The following is a 21,403-nucleotide window of genomic DNA, read 5'->3' as shown; positions in this document are numbered from 1 at the left end:
CAAAGAGCCTTACAGGTTATTTAACGAGAGAATTGAATAAAATCATATTAATTCATTTAGCAAACACTGTGGGAGCCTCATTAAACTAGTTTTTCTTCTTTAGAACAGCCTGTGACACTTTAAAAAATATCTGTGTTTGCTGGCAACAAAAGGATGTTCCAGATGCAGTCTGACCAGTTTCTGCCTCAAGATTTGGAAGTGGCTCCTCTCTAAGGAGCCTGGGTTCTTTGAGCAGCAAAATGCAGGTAAGATGTGGTGGAGGGCAAAAAAAGTGCCAAATCTGGGCCACCTTTAGTAGTGACAGAGCTTGAAAAAAAGGCCTTTTAGAACACAACATCATTTCTGCAGCATTTCTGCCAAAAATCATGACCTGGATCTAGTCATGAATAATATAAGACAGACCCAAGTTCAGGTACATTCCTCAAAATAGCAAACCTTTACTCCTCAAAACTGTCCATGTCACGAAAGACAGAAAAAGGCTGGGAAAAGCTCAAGAATAACTAACTGCAGGGACTTCTCTGGCAGTCCAGTGGTTAAGACACCATGCTTCCACTGCAGGGGGCGTGGGTTCAATCCCTGGTCAGGGAACTAAGATACCACATGCCATGCAGTGTGGCCAAAAAAAAAAGAATAACTAAATGCAATGGGTGATCCTAATTGGACCTTGAACTGGGAAAAAAAAAATTACAATAAAAGACATGGGAATATGGACTGAAGATTAGGTAAGTGTCTCATTTTGAATCACTGTCCTCTGTTTATGTAAGAGAATATCCTGTTCGTAGAATACACATTGAAGGATTCAGGAGGAAGTGAGCATTATATGTTCATTTTACTCTTAAACACTTCATAAAATAAACACACACACAGCAAAGTGTTAACAATAGCTGAATCAAGGTAAAGGACACGTCTCAGTTCTTTGTACTATTCTTGCTACTTTCCTATAAGTTTGAAATTATTTCAAAGTAAAAAGTTTTTTAAGTCGTTTTAAGGACATTGCTTCCAAACATGATTTTCCAATTTAACATATTTTGTTGCTATATTTTACAATTCTTTAACCTGGGGTCTCATCAACCACTAAAATTCCCCATCACCCTGAAAGCAGTAAGTTTTGTAATTGCCGTGCATGTGTGTTTATCGTTTGCAGGATAATTCGATATTCAAAGTGATGACTAAAATGGAAATTGCAGTTTAAATTGTCCAACAACATAAAATTAAGTTCATAGTCAACTTAATTATAGATGCTTTAAACTGATTTTCAAAATTGCTTAAGAAATAAGGCAGTTTGAGAAATTGGGCCTAGAGCAACGGCACCACGTTTATTGAACACCTATTATTTACCAAGCACCAGGCCAGATCCAAGCGAAGTACAGTGAACCAAATGCACCAAGTCCTGCCCTCATGAACATCACTGGGGTGGGGGGCATGTGGGGGAGGGAAGCAAATGGGAAATTTCTTTTTTTTTTCCCCAACATCTTTACTGGAGTATAATTGCTTTACAATGGTGTGTTAGTTTCTGCTGTATCACAAAGTGAGTCAGCTATACATATACATATATCCCCACATCCCCTCCCTCTTGCGTTTCCACCCTCCCTATCCCACCCCTCTAGGTGGACACAAAGCACCGAGCTGATCTCCCTGTGCTATGTGGCTGCTTCCCACTAGCTATCAATTTTACATTTAGTAGTGTATATATGTCCATGCCACTCTCTCACTTCATCCCAGCTTACCCTTCCCCCTCCCCGTGTCAAGTCCATTCTCTACGTCTGCGTCTTTATTCCTGTCTTGCCCCTAGGTTCATCAGAACCTTTTTCCTTTTTTTTTTGATTCCATATATGTGTTAGCATATGGTATTTGTTTTTCTCTTTCTGACTTACTTCACTCTGTATGACAGACTCTAGGTCCATCCACCTCACTACAAATAACTCAATTTCGTTTCTTATTATGGCTGAGTAATATTCCATTGTATATATGTGCAAATGGGCAATTTCAACTCAGTCTGAAAGGTGTCATTAATGGGGTAAGCAGAGTCATGATCAAAATATTCAACATGGCATGGCCACTATCCTGTCAGAATGGACAGTGGTGCAGGGTGCCCCCAGCTGCCCCTGCTATTCCAGGTGCTAATCCTTTAGTTATGAGGGCAGGGTATCCACAAGGCTCTTGGCTATTTCGTGACATTTTAGCAAACCCAAGAGGTGGGCACAACAGCTGGCCACCAGGCTGGGGTAGACACGGGGGCACTTGGGGCTGACAGGAGGGGCACCTAGCTCAGAGTAGGGGATGGTTCTTAGTGATGAGGATGAAGATCTAAAGGACATGGGGTTTCTTTTGCAGGTGATGAAAACATTCTGGAATTAGACAGTAATGATGGTTGCACAACCTTTGGAATATACCAAAGGCCACTGAATTGTAGCCTTTAAAGTGGTAAATGCTATGGTATATGAATTATATCTCAATTAAAAATAAATGAATTTTTAAAAAATACTTTAAGATCAGGTTAAATTAGGAGTTTGGGATTAACATATACACACTACTATATATAAAATAGATAACTAATAAGGACCTATTGTATAGCACAGGGAACTGTACTCAATATTTTGTAATAACCTATAAGGGAAAAGAATCTGAAAAAGAATATACATATATATATACACACACACATATACACACACACACATATATAGTATAACTGAATCACTTTGCTTTACACCTGAAACTAACACAACATTGTAAACCAACTATACTTCAATAAAATTTTTTTTAAATTTTGTAAAAAGGTAATAGGGATTTGGACACACACAAAAAATATTTTAAGATCTAAAGGACAAATTTAGGCAGCAGAGAGTGAAGCATATAAAAGGCCAGGGGATGAGCAGGAACACGGGGGCTCAGGGTAAGTGGGCTAGGATGGCCATGTACAGCCTGACCCCCAAGGTCGGGCTACCGCAAACAGGCCCCTCAATCAACTTCAAGAGGTTTGCGGAGAAAACTACAGCATTAGAAATTCCAACTCAAAGCTTCTTGCGCCTCTGGAAAGCCTAGTAGAAATGCTATTGTTGGAGTATTGTTGTTTCTTCCCCATTGTCCTTGAGGGGTGGCGATGGGGGTGCTGCAAACTCAAGGTACTTAGAGGGCTGAGCTGGGGTAGGAAATAAGTCAGCTCGTCGGGTGAGAGCTGGGGCTCACCCTGAAGGGACAGGTCCACCCTTCCAAATCTAACAGCCATTCACAAGAAGTCAGCAATCCAGAGTAAAGTTAAAAAAAAAGATTTAATTGCATATTACTAAGTGAAAGAAGCCACTCTGAAAAAGCTGCATACTGTATGATTCCAACTATATGCCATTCTAGAAAAGGCAAAACTATGGTGGCAGTAAAAAGATCAGGGATTAGGGTGGAGGGAGGGAGTGAACAGGTTTTTGGGGGGCAGTGAAACTATTCTGTATGATACTGTGATGGTGGATACATGTTATTATATTTGTCCAAACCACCAAGGTACACCACCAAGAGTGAACCCTAATGTAAACTATGGACTTTGGGTGATGGTGACGTGTCAATGTAGGTTCATCAATTGTAGCAAATGTTTCCTCTGGCAGGGGATGTTGATAATGAGGGAAGCTATTTGTGGGAGGCGGGGAGGAGGGTATATGAGAAATTTCTGTACCTTCCCCTTAATTTTGCTATGAACTTAAAACTGTTCCAAAAAAATAAGGTCTAAAGTATTTTTTTAATACTTTAAAATATTTAAAAATATTTTAATTTAATGTTAAATATTTAAATGTAATATTTAAAAATAATACAACAAAAAATGTATCGAGGTGAAATTCACATCACATAAAATTAACCATTTTAAAGTGAAGAATTCAGTGGCATTTAATACTTCACACTGTCGTTCCAAAACATTTCCATCATTCCAAAGTAAAACCCCACACCAATTGGGCAGTTTCTCCCCATGTTTTCCTCTCCACAGCCCCTGGCAACCACCAATCTGCCTTCTGTCCCTGTGGCTCATCTATTCTGAGAAAGTCAGATTGCTAATGTGACCTGTTCCAGTATTTAAATATAAATTCACATTCATTTAAAATACCTCCATGGCCCAAGAGAGTACGTCTGAGGCTTGGAGTCAGTCGGCTGACTGTCCCTTTGCACTTCCTATTCCACAGTATTTTACGATCTGCGGGGGAGATACATCTGTACTATAATGCCAGAAAAAATAAGGATCCATTAACACGATCTCTGGCTGCTTCTGAGTCATTCTGGAAGCCTCCTTACTCCTGTAATGAGTCAGGAGTGAGTCACTGGCCGTGGAACACCCAAGGCTGAGCCCCTGTGTGAAGAGAATTTCCTTAGGGCTGGAGTAGGGCCAGACCCAGGCCTTTCCCCTTGGATTCCAACACAAATTTATTGAGCTGGTCTTTACTGAGGAAACGTCATTAGCGTCACTTGCCAGAACATATAGCTGAGCCTTGTATCAACACCAAACCCCACTCCAATGAAGGTGAACACACACACACACACACACACACACACACACACACACACACACACACACACTCCCTACTTAATTCAGAAATAGACAACCTAGAAAAATTCGCCAAGTCACTCGGAGCACAGCAGAATCACGTTGCAGGACACTTTCACACCCATCTCAACACCTACTGAGTCAAATCTTCAGGGATGGAGACCCTGAAGTTTTGGCCCTTTGTTTGCTGAGTTCCTGAGGGATGCTGATGAAGTTGACATCTCCTGGGAACGCATGTCCCACAACCTGCATCTGGAACCCACCACCTTCAACCATCTCTGTCCAATCTCAGAAGTCCCAGCAGCTGGCAGAATTTGGACAAAGACCAATTTGAGCCAAGATCCCATGTGTGTCCCTGGAGTCCAGCCAGTCCAGGCCACCAGCATCTTTCACCCTGACCCCTCCACCAGCCCGTAACAGATCTCCCTGCTGCTGTTCTTCCCCTACAGGCCACCTGGCAGTCACGGGCAGCTTTCTCAAGTGTCAATCAGATCATACCTCTCCCCTGCTCAAATCTCTCCAAAGATTGCCCATCAAAGCAGACAAAATTCCAAATTCCCATCAGAATTTTCAAAGCCCCCACATCCTTTCCCTAACAAATCTCCAAATGTCTCCTCTCCTATTGTCCCACTTTCTACACCCTAGCCTGGTTCCAACAATCCCTAGAATATGCTCCCACCTCAGGGCCTTTGCACCTGCTGTTTCCTCTGCCAGAAGTCTCTTCCTGTGCATCTTCCCGTGCCTGGCTCCTCCTCCATATTTGGGTCTCAGACCAAATAATGCACCTCCTCAGGCCTCCTCTGACCCTCCCCTAGAATCTAAAGGGGCCTCAGCCCTGGCCGCCTTTTTCATGGCACTTACCACTCTCTGATGTCACTTTGTTTAGATATTTGCTTATGTGTTCACCATCTCTCCGTGACAGGAGAAAGTCAGCTCCATGAAGGCAAGGACCAGGCCTGTCTGGTTTTCTCTGGGGCCCTTAGAACAGTGTTTGGCACGCAAAGGTCTTTGAAAGGTTTTGTTGACTTAATGAATAAACGAATGAGTGAAAGAATAAATCAGTGCTTCTCAAATGGAAGTGATTCAGGGTTCCCCACCAGCAACGTCTGGAAACATTTTTGGTTTTCACAACTAGGGGGCTGCTACTGGCATCTAGTGGGTAGAGGCCAGGATGCTGCTAAACATCCTACAGTGCACAGGACAGGCCTCCACAGCAAAGAATGTCCAGCCCCAAATGTCAATAGCATCAGCCCTGGAATAAATGATTGAGTGAGTTAAACGCTCCAGGTCCACACAGTCCAGCTGTGCTCCAATACTGAACATCAAGGAACCAACTTCTGACCAAAGTCTCCTTCTGGTCCCAAATGCCTTCCCCAATTGTGTGGGTCGTAGTTTAGAAGAAATCTCCCTTTGGTGGCTTTACTGCTGGCGCTGCTTATGCAATCAATTTCATGGTAACAAGAAATATAAATAAGGGGAAGTGAAGCAGCTGGAGATGTAAGGGGTTAATTTCAAAACACGTAATCCCTCACCCTAATCAAAGAGAACTGAAAAGAGGGAAGAGATATGGGAACATATGTATAGCTGATTCACTTTGTTATAAAGCAGAAACTAACACACCATTGTAAAGCGATTATACCCCAATAAAGATGTTAAAAAAAAAAAAAGAGAGAACTGAAATCTGTCTAGTTCCTTGATTCTGCGGATTATTTTCCTTGGTAATCATGAACCTTCCTTAAATTTAAACCATCAGCCATTGGTGAGACCTGCTTATGTGTCATTATTTCTATATTTTAAAAATAGATTTTAGAGTGGGAAGAGGGGCAGCATGACTTGTTGCCCAAAGTCACTGGGGACAGGGGTCTGGGCGACGGATCCAGAGGCAATCAGACTTATCAAGGCAATCAGACTTCCTAACAACAAAGAAAAACCAAAATTATTCTTATCTGTTCTGTGTGTTGTAGCACTGTGTGTGTGTGTGTGTGTGTGTGTGTGTGTGTGTGTGTGTGTGTGTAGCAATTAGAGATGTGCTTGTGTTGATTTCTGGGAATAATGGACGGCCACCAAGGTGCATCTGTACCATCACCTGCCCCCCTCCTTCCTTGGCCCCCGCCCCACCAGCTTCTCTTGGGTCAAACACAGAGGTCTCAGACCTCTGAGTTCCCTCAAATGCAAATTTAATTTCTCCAAATCCAAACCCCAGAGAGAGCAAGAGAATAATCTAAATCAGGGTTCTCAACCGGGGGCAATTTTGCCCCTAGGGGACTTCACTTGGCAATGTCTGGAGTCTTCTTTGGTTGTCACGACTGTAGAAGGCAGTGTCACTGGCTTCTAGTAGGTGAAGTCCAGGGATGCCGCTGAGGTCCTACAATACACAGGACAGCCCCCACAAAGAATCACCCAGCGCCATGTATCACAGTGCCGAGGGTTGAGAAAGCCTGATCTAAAGAGTGGGCAATTCCACATTCTCACGTACACAAGGAAAATATAAAGTACTCCTCAGAGGAAGCACACGACGGAAGGCCTGAGAATGCCGTTCCCAGGGCAGAGCCTGTCCCCAAGCATCCCTCCCTGCATGAGCATCTGTGCCCCTAAGCACAGCATAACCTAAGATGCAACTCCAGAGCCGGATCTAAGGGTTCAAATCCCCACCCCACAATTTCACAACTGTGTGACGTCGGGCCAATCCCTCAACTCTTTCCCTCAATTTCTTTCATCTTGAAATTGATAAAAATCATAGTATCGACTTCATAGGTTTGTAATACAGCTTAAATGAATTTTATGAGTAAAACACTGAGAACAGTGCCTGCGCCTAGTAAGTGCTAGGTGAGTAAGTGTTTGCTATTGTTTTTCATTCAATCTAACTTCCCCTAAAAAGCAGCCAACAATTTCATCTGCAGCTCATTTTGAGGAACAGCTCTGGTATCCAACATGGGAAGATGAATGGACGGTGGGTGACTTCCTGAAAGACAAAATGTTATTCTACTTGACAGGCTAGATGGGGATTTGCAGGGGCAGTTTTGATTCTATGTGATTTCTGCCTTGGGTCCTGGCCCCACTAACATGTGACTCCCAGTGGCACCTGACACCAGAGAGTGGCATTCCCCTCAATTTAATGCCCACTGTGCTGAATGAGGACCAACCATGGAACACTGACCAAACCCTGCCAATACACCAGCCCTGACAACTGAGACCAAAATCAGATCCAATAACTCTGCCTGGGGCAAGAGGACATCATCCTACTTTGGGTGGGAAGCCGTTGGAAACCACGACCTTTGGGTCCAAATGAATTTTGTGAAGACAGTGCCTTGAAAGCATAAACCAATCTTTCCACATGAGGGACAGTCTCCAGCTCCAGGGACAACCCCAGTGTGATGTCCTGTTGCAACTGAGGACATGCCTCTGCCCCAGCCCTGCCCACACAGTCAAGACACTGAAGTACACTTATGATAGCAAGTCCCATTTATGAGGGACATACAAGGTGTCCGGGGTCCCGCTGGATTCGTTACGTACATCCGTCACCCAGTTGAGCCCTCTGACGGAGCTGACATCATTCACATTTTACAGATGAGAAAATGCGGGATCCGGAGGCGCCCTGATTGGTTCAAGGTCACTGTGAGTGAAGGCTTAACATCAGGACTGCCCGCCTGGGAATGATCTGGGTCTCCCATGGCAGTGTCCAATGTGCCTGCTTGTGGTGTGGACCTGCCCCTGGGTTGGAGGATCTGTGAGCTGGCAAGCAGGCCTTGGACCTCGGTGAACAGAATCCTAGAAAAGGTTGGCAGGAAACAGAACTGAAGCTTCTATGCCTCAAGGTGACCCACAGTCTCTGGCTCTTGTCCCTGATAGCCCAACAGAGCCCCCGTAGTGACAGAGCACAAGCAGCTGTGTGTGTGGGTAGCCGCTGAGTCCCTCGATGAGATGAAGATGCTGTGTCTCTGCCTCATAACCTTCTAGAGACCCAAGTAAACAGGTGTATATGAAAGCCTGTTTGTGTCTGGTGAGGCCGTCTGCCAATCTAACCCACAACCGCCGTTAGTTGGCTGGGGAATGGCGGAACCAAGATCCAAACCTGGGTCTGTCTGACCTCGAGTCCAGGCTTCTCCTGCTCCTCAAGGCAGCTGGAAGCCCAGAGTACTCACTAAAAGTTGGTCTGTAACACAGCATGGCTAAAACACAGAGTTACCATTTGGCCAAGCAGTTTTGATTCTAGGTTGATGCCCAAGAGAACTGAAAACATATGTTCATACATAAACTTGTACGTGGATGTTCACAGCAGTGTTATTCACAAGAACCAAAAAGCAGAACCGACTCCAATGCCCATCAACTTACGAAGGATAAGAAAAATGTACTCTATCCATACAATGAAATATTATTCAGCAGTAATAAGTAATGAAGTACATGCCAAAACATGGATGAACCTTGAAAACATTATGCCCAGTGAAAAAAGCCAGATGAAAGGCCACACACTGTATGATCCCATTTACATGAAATGTCCAGAATAGGCCAATTCAAAGGAACAGAAAGTAGATTAGTGGTTTCCAGAGGCTTGGAAGAGAAATGGGAAATGACAGCTTAATGGGTACAGGGCTTCCATCTGGGGTGATCAAAAATTCTGAAACTAGACAGTGACGATGATTGCACAACCTTGTGAATAGACTAAAAACCACACTGAATTGCATATCTTAAAGTGTGAATTTATGATATGTGAATTATATTTCAGTAAAAACATACACTCACACATACAATATGACACCAAAAGCAAAGACAACAAAAGTAAAAATAGAGAAATGGAACTATATAAAATTTAGAAACTTCTGTGCATCAAAGGACACCATCAACAGAGTGGAAAGGCAACCCATGAAATGGGAGAAAATACTTGCAAATCATACATTTCATAAGGGCTTAATATCCAGAATATATAAAGAACTTCTACAACTGAACAACAACAAAAAATCCAATAACCTGATTAAAAACTAGGCAAAGGACTTTGGATAGACATTTCTCCTAAGATGATACACAAATGGCAAAGATGCACATGAAAAGATGCTCAACATCACTAATCACTCGGGAAATGCAATCAAGTCCACAATGAGATACCACCTCACATCCATCAAGATGGATGCTCTGAAAAAACAGAAAGTAACAATTGTTGGTGAGGATGGAGAGAAACTGGAACCCTGTGCATTGCTTTTGGGATTGTAAAATGGTTCAATTGTTATGGAAAATAGTATGAAAGTTCCTCAAAAAATTAAAACTAGGGACTTCCCTGGTGGTCAAAGACTCTGAGCTCCCACTGCAGGGGGTGTGGGTTCAGTCCCTGGTCAGGGAACGAGGATCCCACATGCCACTTGGTGCAGTCAAAAAGTAAAAAAAAAAAAAAAAAAAAAGAAAGAAAGAAAGAAAAAATTAGAACTAGAATTATCATATGACCCAACAGTTCCACTTCTGGGTATATATCGAGAATTGAAAGCAGGGTCTTTAAGAGATAATTGCATATCTATATTCATTGCAGTACTATTTGCAAGGGCTAAAACGTGGAAGCAACCCAAGTGTCCATTAACAGACGAATCGATGAACAAAGTGTGGTCTATACACACAATGGAAATATTTTTCAGTCTTTAAAAGGAAGAAAATTCTGATACGTGATACAACATGATGAACCTTGAGAATATTATGTTAAGTGAAAAAAGCCAGTCACAAAAAGACATATTCTCTAAGATTCCATTTACATGAAGTATCTAAATTTGTCAAGTTTAGAGAGACAGAAAGAAGAATGATGGTTGCCAGGGGCTGAGGGGAGGGGGGATGGAGAGGTGGTGTTTAATGGCGACAGAGGTTCAGATTTGCAAGACGAAAAAGTTCTGGAGATCTGTTTTACAATAACATGAATATATTTAACACTACTGAACACTTAAAAAAATGGTTAAAATGACAAACTTTATGTTGTGGGGATTTTTTTTCTATGATAAGAAAAGGTAAAAAAGAAAAAAAAAGTAGCACACTGGGGAAAAACACAGGCAGCATACCTAACATTTCCTCTACCTGCTATGGACTCACATCCTTCACTGATTCTGCAAGGTGCTCTCCCCACCACACTGCACTTCACTGACCTGGAACCAGGGACAGGAAGGGAAGGGACCAGGTCTCTATCCCCAGGGCTTAGCTAGCACCTGTACACAGATGCTGGGTAAATGTGTACTGAACAAATTGTATAGTCACCACGTGGGGAGGTCAGGATGGTACAAGTACCCCCATTACACAGGTGGGTCGAGGCTCAACAAGGCAAGGTGAACACTGTCCAAAATCACAAAGCCAGCAAGTGGTAAAGGAAGAAGTGGCCCTGAAATCCCAGACTCTTGTTATAGGGCCCCTTCCATCACTTCACCTCCCTTCAAAGTCAACCTGGAATCCATTTCAACATGGAATTGACAAATAACAATTCTCACCTGATACTAGTGATTCTTGTTTGGATCATGGATCCATTTGACAATGTAATTAAAGTTTGAGTCCTTTTCCTAAAGCAGCACACATGTGAAACTTAGATAATAGTTTACACAGGGTTCCTGAACCCTGTTAAGCCCATATATAGACCCCAGTTAAGAACATCCTTTCCATCCTGCTATCTGGGTGACTTCATTTATGCTCAGGATTTAGAGCCATCCCTATATTCTTCTTGAGCATCAGAATCAACTAGAGATGCCCATCCCCTGTGAATCTGGTTACGCAGGTCCAGGTCTGGACCAGAAATCTGCATTAGGCACAGAGGATTCTGGGATGGGCAGCTCTCAAACACACACACAGCCATGAGCTGCTGCCTCCCCGATCTCTGCATTCAGCCCAGATGACGCCCCCAGAGCTCCCAGCCTCTCTTCCCTGCTGCCCATCACACCTGGCCATTAGAACATTCTACCACAACCCAATGAAGATGACTCTGGGCTCAATGTCTTTCCCCCATAAGTGCTCCTTCACCTGGGTCACTAGGCCAGAGGCGTGGGCATCACCCTTGACTATTCCCATCCGCAGCCCACATCTTGATCATCACCGAGGCTGGCTGATTCTGCCTCTTCTGTGCCTCTGGGCCCCTCCACTTCCCTCCATCACCCCTGCCCGTGCCCTAGCCCAAGCTCCCAGCTTCTGCTTTGCGATTCCTTCTGCTCTTACAATCCACTGTCTATTGTGTAATTCTGATCATGTCACTGCATTGTGAAAATTCCAACTCTAGAATTGCACTGTCCAGTATAGTAGCCACATGTGGCTATTAAAATTAAATATCCAAATGTCTGTCCCTCAGTCACACTAGCCACATATCAAGTGTTCACCAGCCACAGTGGCTGGTGGCTACCACACCAGAGAGCACAGACGTAGTACATTCCCATATGTTGTAATGGACAGTGCAACTCCAGAACTTCCCTTGTAAGCCCTTCCGGTGTGGCCCCAGCCTCTGCTCAGACTACTCTCCACTAAAGCAGTCTCAGCTCCCTAAACTCATGACCTCACCTCTAAGCCTTTGCATGTGTCTCCCCTCGCTCCTCCCCCGCTTAGTTAACTCCTACCCATCCTTCAGGTCTCAGCTTAGCTGTCACTTCCTCCCCTGACCAGCATAAGTGCCCAAGCTTTTGCCAATCACAGCATTTAAAACACTGAATCAGGGCTTCCCTGGTGGCGCAGTGGTTGAGAGTCCGCCTGCCGATGCAGGGGACACGGCTTCGTGCCCCGGTCCAGGAAGATCCCACATGCCGCAGAGGGGCTGGGCCCGTGAGCCATGGCTGCTGAGCCTGCGCGTCCGGAGCCTGTGCTCCGCAACGGGAGAGGCCACAACAGTGAGAGGCCCGCGTACCGCAAAAAAAAAAACAAAAAAACCCACTGAATCATAACAGCCATGGGCATGCTTACACCCCACATCCCCACACCGACAGTTTGCAACCCGGGGTGAGTCTGCCTCCCAGGGAATGTTTGGCAGTGTCTGCAGACTCTACTGGTGGGATACTACTGGGCATCTGGTCAGTAAAGGCCATGGCTTTACTGCTAAATATCCTACAATGCACAGGACAGCCCCCACAGCAAAGAGGTATCTGGCCCCAAATGTCAGCAGTGTCGAGGGTGACCATCCCTGCTCCAGACCAGGCGACTCCACAGAGGCAGGGGGTGTGTCCTGTATACTGTATATCCCCAGCCACCAGCCCAGGGGGGCATACAGAAGGAGCTCAATAAAGACTGAACATATAATGCAGTTAGATGTTCTAGAAGATTCCCCAGCATTCCAGTTCTCTTATTGTGTCTTTTCTTAAAAACAATCATTGGCCATTATGATAAGCTCAATAATGGCCCCTCAATCCAGGGTCCTAATCCCTGGAAGCTGTGAATGTTACCACATACTGAAAAAGGTCTTTGCAGGTGTGATTAAATTAAGGCTCTTCAAATGGGGAGATTACCCTGGATTACCCAGGTGGGCTGTAAATGCAATCACAAGTAACCCTGTAAGAGGAAGGCAGAGGGAGATTTCACACAGAGGAAAAGGCGATATGAAATGGAACAGAGAAAGACTGGAAGATGCTACACTGCTGGCCTTGAGGGGCAGAGGAAGGGGCCACCAGAAGCTGGAAAAAGCAAAGAATAGATTTTCCCCAAGAACCTCCAGAAGGAGTGTTGTCCTGCAGACACTTTGGTCTCAGCCTAGTGAAACTGATTTTGGACTTCTAGCCTCCAGAACTGTGAGAGAATAAATCTCTGTTGTTTTAAGCCAACACTATGTCTGGCTGGCTGGAGCTGAAGCAGGGATAAGAATAAAAATTCAAGCCTTTGTCCACCTCTCCAGCCTCCTGCCAACCCCTGTCTTCTCCCCCACTACCCTTCAGACACAGTGGCTTTTCTCTGACCTTCCAAACACAGCCTGGGGCCCTTGAACCTGCTGTTCCTTCTGCATGGAAGGCTTCCTGCAGAGTCTCCCATGCATGGCTGGCTGCCTCTCATCATTCAGGTCCCAGCCGAAACATCACCTCCTCAGAGAGGCCCTACCTGGCTGCACTAAGGCAACTGGCCTCCCCCAATTACTTTCTCTTTCATCATCCGGTTGATTTTCTTCCCAACTCTTCTCACATTAATTATCTTGTTAATATCTTTGGTTGCCCGTTCAATGTTAGTTAGTCCCCTCCCCCCAAGACTGCAGGCTCCAGGAGGGCAGGACCTTGTCTGATCTGTCCAGGGTGTGTCCATTGCCCCATGCCTGGCACGCACCAGGTGCTCAATACATTCTGAATGAATGAATGTGAATGAATGCATTTGCAGCTCTGGGGATGCTTGCCCAGTGCCCAGTCCCAGCATACCTGATCTTGGCTTTCCGAAACGCCAGTTCCTCTTCGTTGCCAAAATCCAGGGACACATCCTCAGTATCGTCCACCAGGGCCTGGGGGACACCAAAGGCGGGTGAAAGACCCTTACGCGGTTCACAGGCCCTTTGGCCCCAACCCTCTCTGCTGGCGGGACCCCTCCTCTTCTCCACCTTCGGCCCATTTGGGGTCCAGAGCAGGCCCAAGCCCCGGCTCCCGCATCCCTCCTCCTCCTCCCCGCTTCTCCCAGCGCTCCCGCAGGCTCCTGGCGTCCTCGCCACCACCCTCCCATCCCCACATCCCCGCGGCCCTACCTGCTTCATCCCTCCCAGAGCCCACCTGGAGCCCACAACCCAGCCTCCGGCTCCACCTCTCGCTGCGGAAGGGCTGGGATGCCCGGCGGGCAGCTGCGGCTAGAGGCGCGGTGAGGTCGGAACCTGAGGCCCTCGGTGCGGCCTCCGCTCTGGTCTCCGGTGGGGGCGGGGCGCGCGGGGCCCAGAGCGCAGTCGCGGGCTGGGGAGGTGGGCTCTGCTGCCCGGGCGGGGGCGGGGCTTGGGAGGGTCCCTCGGCCCCGGGCTCGCTGGGGACAGCGCCTAGGAAAGAAAGAGCTGGCGCCCAGTGGAAGGATGGAGGGCGAAGACGGAGCGGAGGCAGGGAGGGGACGACACGGGCTCAGAGGAGGACTTGGGAACCGAGACCAGTGATCCAGGGAGGAATAGAGCGGGTGGGTCAGTGAATGAGGTGGATGGTCCAGAGGTGTCGAATGAGCGAGTGAGAGGGTGAATGAATGAATGTCAGTGTTGGGAAGCCTCTTTCAGGGTTTGGAGAAAGTCAGTGTTTCCCAAAACTCTCGGATCCCAAGAATTCCCTAGGGCCATTATTAAAAGCAGTTTCCCAGGCCCAACCCTTCAGATTCATAAGGCCTGGAGTGGAGCCCGGGATTCTGCCTTTTAACAGGCGAATCTGCTGCAGCCTCAGCTTGGGTACCACTGCTGCCCACAGTTGACATCTGCATGCATCGTGGTGCCAGACACATATTGTGCACAAAATAATTTTCTTTTTTTTTTTTTTGCGGTACGCGGGCCTCTCACAGTTGTGGCCTCTCCCGCTGCGGAGCACAGGCTCCAGACGCGCGGGCTCAGTGGCCATGGCTCATGGGCCCAGCTGCTCCGCGGCATGTAGGATCTTCCCGGACCGGGGCACGAACCCATGTCCCCTGCATCGGCAGGTGGACTCTCAACCACTGCGCCACCAGGGAAGCCCCCAAAATAATTTTTATTAGCAGTAATAGTAGTGTTTCTGGATGTAAAGGCCTTCCCAGGAAAGAAGGCTTGCCACCTGAAACTTTTTCCTGGCCCAGAACAAGTTCACTCCTCTCCTTTCTGCCCTCTCGTCCTCCTGGCCACTTACCCAGGGACAGAGGGCCTAGAGTCTAGATGCCAAGGCCCCTACTCCTGCCCTTTGCCCTCCTGCCACGGACAATAAGTACCTGTTCCCCCATCCCTGGTGACCCAGAAAAGGACTAGTGGTCCACAAGCTCCTGAAACAATTAACCCACTGCTGGTCCCCACAGGGGTGGCCGCCTGGGGTATGCCCTGGAGGAAGGGTAGGGAGCAGAGCTGCAAGAATGTACCTAAGCTCTGAGCCCTGGTCAGGCACCCCACTCAATGCCCTAACCTGAACCCGTGAAGGGTCTGCCAGGTTTTGTGGAGGGAAAGTGTTTTCTCCTGGGAATGCCATCTTCAGGAGTCAGGGGATCTGGGAGAAACCTGGGAGGCTGCAGCTCTAACAAGTGCTCAGGTGATGCTGATGGTGCAGGCCTCTGGACCACCCTTTGAACTGTAAGGATCTAAACCACCAAAGCCTGGCTTTCTAGAAAAGCCTATTGGCTCTTCCAGCTCAAAGTTGGCTCCAGGCACAAAAGAGTGTCACACTGAGAGACTGGGGTGCCCTAAGCTCCCCTCCCCCTCTGGGCCCCAGCTGCCTGCGAGGGGTAATAGGGGCGGGGTGAAAAAGGGCCACAGCAGAGGGCAGGTGGAGATGAGAAGCCGTTACAGAACATTTAGGGGCTTTTCCTCTCTGAGAATCACCAACTGTTGGTATCTGGCAAGTTGGGGCTTAGAGAGTCCCCAAGGGGGAGAGGAGGTAGGAAAGCCCCCTTGGAAGCCCCATTTGGGGACAAACTGTCATTCTCAGTCATGGGGTTGGGGGTACCTTCAGAAGAGCCTCAGCTCCCACCATGCGGAGGTCACATGCTCCTGAGCTGTACTCAGGGGGGCATAGGCTGAGGGTGCAGATGTTGGGGCCTAAAGCGGGGCCTCCAGGGGAAAGCGCCCTCCCTCCCCCATACACCTGGCTGAGCCTCTGTGGGCTCAGCCTGTGGAATGTGCGAGTGGGCAGAGCACCCGAGGATTCTGCAGGGAATTCATCATTGGCTTCGAAACCAGCTGCAGTGGTTTCACCTGGGGCTGCTGGTTAAATGCATATACCAGGGCCCCACTCTGGGCCTTCTGAAGCTCCAGGGCCAGGCCTGGGCATCTGCTTTTAATAAGGGCCCTGGGGAATCCTTGGGTTCAGAGACTTCCAGGAAACACTGACCTTCTCCCCTCACACTGGTGCCACTGAACATGGCCACTGAAACCTGCCTCGAGTCACCTCTGCTCGTCTTGGCCCAGGAGGGGCTTGGGGAACAGAGCTTTGAGAAGCAGCGCCATTTCTGATCCCTGCAGTGTGGCTTCCAGCCCTGAAGCCAGAACAACCCAAGGGCAGGGTCTCCAGGCTCAGGCAGCCACTGGCCTCTAGACGGCCCTCGGAGGTCAACTCTGGAGTCAGGCAGCCCCAGCTGCGAATGTGGCTCCACCGTTCCCTGGCTGGATGGCCTTGGGCAGGGGGCTTCACCTCTCTGGTCTCGTCTCCACACCTGTAAAATGGGACTGCACGTCCCCTCACCTGGCAAGAATGATGCAAGGATTAGAGAAAACACATGTGAAAAGCTTGCCTCAGAGTAGGGGCTCAGAAATAGTGGCCCTGGTGACACTGGCTGTGGTCATCAGCAGAGGGGCTCGAGGTCCAAGGAACCCCTGTGGGCTGGGCAGCACACAGGACCTGAGCCTCAGGCCACAGTCATTCCTTCTGCTGAGGGACATCCACCTTCATGGGGGAACAGGAGCTGCACATTCAGTTCTGTTGGCCATTTCCCATCTGTGTGTACCCGGCACTAAAGGCAGCTGGAATAGAGGACCATGCATGGCCCTCTCCCCCAGACAGGACCCCAGGAGCCCTGAACCAGAAGGCAGAGACTTGGATTGGACTAACATGGCTGAACACGGGAGCCCGGAGCATGGCTGGGGGGGCGGGTGGAGTCAGCCTGGCTGGACCACGCTGGCTTTCTGCGCCCAGACTTTCTGCTCTTTATCCTGCAGGACAAGGGCAGCTAGCACAGATGAAGTAGTAAGTAGGGGGAGGGTGTGTAGGGGCTGCCCTCGGGATCCCCATCCACCTTGCCAGGGGGGAGGCAGTGCACGTGGTGAGTCCTGGATTTCTACCCAGATGGACCTCAGCTGTGCCTGGGCCTCTGATTCCCCATCTGTGAAATGGGTAGAGATTCACGGCCCTGAACACTCCCGGGTCCTTCACTCACTCAGTCCTCACCTGCTTTGTGCTTGATATGCTAGTCTAGACACAGGGACACAGCACTTGGTGAGACATATAAGGTGCTTGGCCTCTTTAGGCCGATATCCCAGTTGTAGATGGATAAAAACAACCAAGTTAAAAAAAAAGTCACAAGAGCTTTTTGAAAAGTGCATTAAGTGCCCCCAAACGAAGCTGCCCTGTCCAGTCTGGGAGCCAGGAGTCACTATGGAGCCTTTGAAAGGGGGCGAGACCAACGGCGGTGTTCTGTCGGCATAAAATACACAGTGAGGTTTGAAGACTTAGCAGGAAAAAAGGATGTAAAATATAATTTTAAAGTTGCTCACATGTTTCAATGATCCTGTTTTGGCTCTATTGGGTTAAAGTACAATTAAAATCAACTTGCCCTGTTTTTACTTTTTTAAATGTGGCTACCAGCACATTTACTATGATGCGTGTGGCTCGCGTTACATTTCTATTCTAGAGAGTGATGGGCTGGGAATTCAGAAGGAGGACAGGAAAGCCACTCTGAACTGAGCCTTGATATTAAAAAGAATTTTTATGCCCAAATTGAAACAAATATAAAGTAAATAGCATAATAAACCCTCATGCACTTGTCCTGATTCAAAATTCCCAACTCATACAGCCCATCTTTTCGCATTGATCCATTCCCTCTTTCCTTCTGTACGATTTTGAAGCAAACCCCAGCATCTTATCATTTCACTGTAATATTTTGGTACATAGCTCTAGGAATGGACTCTTGAAAAAAACAAAGCCACAGCAATTCCACTCCTAGGTACGTCCCCAAGAGAACTGAAAACATGTTCTCAAAAAACCTTGTACAGGAATGTTCATAGCAACATAATTCATAGTAGCCCAAAGATAGAAACAGCCCAAATGCCTGTCAGCTGATGAGGAAATAAACAAAATGTACCCTATCCAAACAATGAATAATCTCCACAATAAAAAGGAATGAAGTGCCCATACCTGCTACACCTGGATGAACCTTGCAAACATTATGCTCAGTGAAGGAAGCTGTATGCACATATTGCCTGATTCCATTTATACGAAATGTCCAGAATTGGCAAATCCCTAGAGACAGAAAGTAGATTAATGGTTGCCAGGGGTTAGGGGATGACTGCTAATTAGTACTAAATTTCTTTTGCGGGTGATGAAAGTGTTCTGGAATTAGATAGTGGTGACGATCGCACAGCTTTGGGAATATCCTAAAAGTCACCACATGTTACACTTTAAAAGGGTGAATTTTATGGTATTTGAATTATATGCCCATTTTTAAAAGTTGCTATCTCATCATCATGACTAACACGATGAATAATAACCCCTAGTGTTAGAGATCTTATCCAAAATCCCGTCAGGGTTCATTTCCCAAGTGTTTCATAAATATTTTTATTTCCCATGGTTTGTTCCAGTCACATACCAACCAGGGCCACACCCTGCAAGTGATTAACGCACAGATAAATCTCTCAAAACCAGAAGGTTCCTCTCCCTAGCTCTTCTCTTGCAACGTGTCTGTGAAGGACCCAGACTGTTGGTCTTCTGCATCTTCCCGCAGTCTGTGTTCTATTGCCTCCCTGGGGTAGGGAACCCCACATTCTCAGCCTGTTAAATAGGGCACTCCACCTCAGCCCACCCCTATGGCAGCTGACTTGACGAAGAAATATTGCTGCAAGGTAGGGGCTGGGACAGAGCCCGGGTGCCAGGTAAATAGCAAGGGCTAGGCCTTACCTGCAAACTGCTACAAGAATATTGTCAGAGAGACCAGGACTTCCCCAACGAACAGAAATTTTCCTGGGTCCTCTTATCTTTCCACTTAGCACAGATTTCACAGGGCACTCCACCCCTCCCACCTCTGCTGCCAGAGCTGTATCCTGCCCCATGCAGAGGTGGGAGCAGGAAACCTGGGTCTCCATCCTCAGCTGAGAGGCTTCCACCTTCCCCCTCTCATCAGGTGGACCCCAAACTCCCACCCTGGCTCATAAGGCTTTGCAGGGTCGAACCAGCTACCCTCTGCCAGCTGGCTCAGAGACTCACTCTGCTACTGTACGCTGGCCAGACGCCCCCATCATCAGAACACCCACATGGCTCTTTCCTTCCTCGGGGCCTTCGCACGTGCTGTTTCTTCTGCATCAATGCTTCCCAGCACACACGCTGATTTTTCACAGGGCTGATAACATACAGGCTCCAAGCCACCCTTCCTGATCTCCTGCCTACTATCCCACCCAACCACTATCTCTATGCCTTTGCTCTCTCTGTTTTGAGTTCTTGAGAGACCTTGCATGTCCCTCCCAACTCTTTCCTTTTGCTTGCTGTGTTTGGTTATTCGTATTCTCTCTGAACTAGAATCTTAGCTCCGTGAGGGTGGGGCCCTGCGTCTAGATTTGAGCACAGAGGAGATGCATGAGCAGGTAAGTGAAGGACCCAGGAGTGCGCAGGGCAGCGATTCTCTGCCCATCTCACAGATGGGGAAATAGAGGCCCAGGCACAGCTGAGGTCCGTCTGGATAGAAATCGAGGGCTCACCCTGTGCACCACCTGCCCTTGGGAAGGTGGATGGGTGCTGCACGGGCAGCCCACAGGAGGGACCCACTTTTCCCCCTTGGCCATCTGTTCTGCCTTCCTGGGCACCTGCCGGGGCTGCCAGCGTGGAGAAGGACAGGGCCCAGTTCGGGTGGGAGGAGCCCTGTGAAGTGAGCGCCGCTTCTGCGGGGAAGCAGGAAGGTGAGAGGCACAGGGGCAGCTGGGCAGGTTTGTGGGCCTGGATGCACCCTGGCCTGGAATCATAGGTTTGCCAGATGCAATAGAAGACACCAGGTAAACCTGAAGTTGAGATGACCAACTGATAATGTTTTAGTATAACTATGCCCCAAATAGTGCATGGGATGTACTTATACTAAAAAGTGGTTTACGTCAAGTTCACTGCAGGCAGGAGTCAGAGAGGAGTGGTGCTCCAGGTGCACGTGAAAAGGTGACAAGATTTGTCCCCACTCCAGCCACCTGGGCACTTAAGTGCTTGTGTGCAGTGTGCCTGGGGGGTCCAGGCAGTTTGCTTTGGATCACCTGCTGGGAGCATAACGCAAAGAAGGAGGCAGCAGTGCTGTCTGGGAGATGCACACAGACATCGTGCCCAGGGGGGATCTGGTACCCTGGTGGTGTATGGCAGCCTTGACCTGCGAGAACATCAAGGTTTGAGCTCGAAGTGTCAGCTTGGCCAGCAGAACCAGCAGGGACATCTGTGCACTGTCCAGCTCCATGGATTCATGGTGGCAGCGGTGAACTGGCCTGGACCACACCTGCTGTACCCCTGACTCTAAACCCACTAGCGGCTGAGGGCGGTCGAGGCCAGCAGATGTGGGAGAATGAACTGAAGCTGGGCGTGCCAGTGGCATCAGTGCTTGTGGAACAAGCCTCATGGCCGTACACCACTGCAAGTCAGAGCTGACACCCCTGGGGGCTGACAAGCTGGTTCCACTCCCAGCTCTGCCACAACTTCGCCCGGGCTAGGTTGCTCTAACAAATAGACCTTACATTTTCTGAGCCTTAACATAATAGAAATTGGTCTCCTGCTCACTTAATGGCCCTGAGTGGTTGTTCAGGCTGGCAGGGCAGTTCTCCACTTGGAAGAATCCAGGCTTTTTCTATCCCATGGCTGCTATGCCCTAGGACCTTGTTGTCTTCCATACCCAGAAAGTGGAAGGGGAGAAGAGGACATGGGGGAGGGAGGTAGATTCGCTCTCTTAAAGGACCCAGAAGAGGCAGAGATGCCACCGGAGTGAATTGGTCACATGACCACACCTAAATGCAAGGGAGGCTGGGAAATGTGATCCAGTTGTGTGCTTGACTACAATCCTACTTTTATAGAGGATGGAGAAGACAGCTTTTCATCGGATATCTATAGCATCTTCTCC

General features: G+C 47.9%; 1 protein-coding gene across 1 annotated transcript in view; it reads right to left on the bottom strand.

Annotated features, from left to right (window-relative positions):
* The window catches only part of TVP23A (trans-golgi network vesicle protein 23 homolog A), a gene marked incomplete at both ends in the record, with an annotated part of 37,778 nt that extends 17,029 nt beyond the window's left edge, over window positions 1–20,749 (bottom strand). The window contains 4 exons of the mRNA XM_082670681.1: window positions 13,846–14,021; window positions 14,188–14,441; window positions 20,124–20,198; window positions 20,641–20,749. Of these exons, the coding sequence (XP_082526807.1) occupies window positions 13,846–14,021; window positions 14,188–14,441; window positions 20,124–20,198; window positions 20,641–20,749 (614 nt within the window). The remainder of the gene's footprint in view (window positions 1–13,845; window positions 14,022–14,187; window positions 14,442–20,123; window positions 20,199–20,640) is intronic.
* Window positions 20,750–21,403: the final 654 nt, after the last annotated feature.

Source organism: Grampus griseus, assembly GCF_964374135.1.
Source record: "Grampus griseus genome assembly, chromosome: 14".
NCBI lineage: Eukaryota > Metazoa > Chordata > Mammalia > Artiodactyla > Delphinidae > Grampus > Grampus griseus.
Note: the sequence above shows the minus strand (reverse complement) of the source record. Positions and strands in the feature narration are given on the sequence as shown.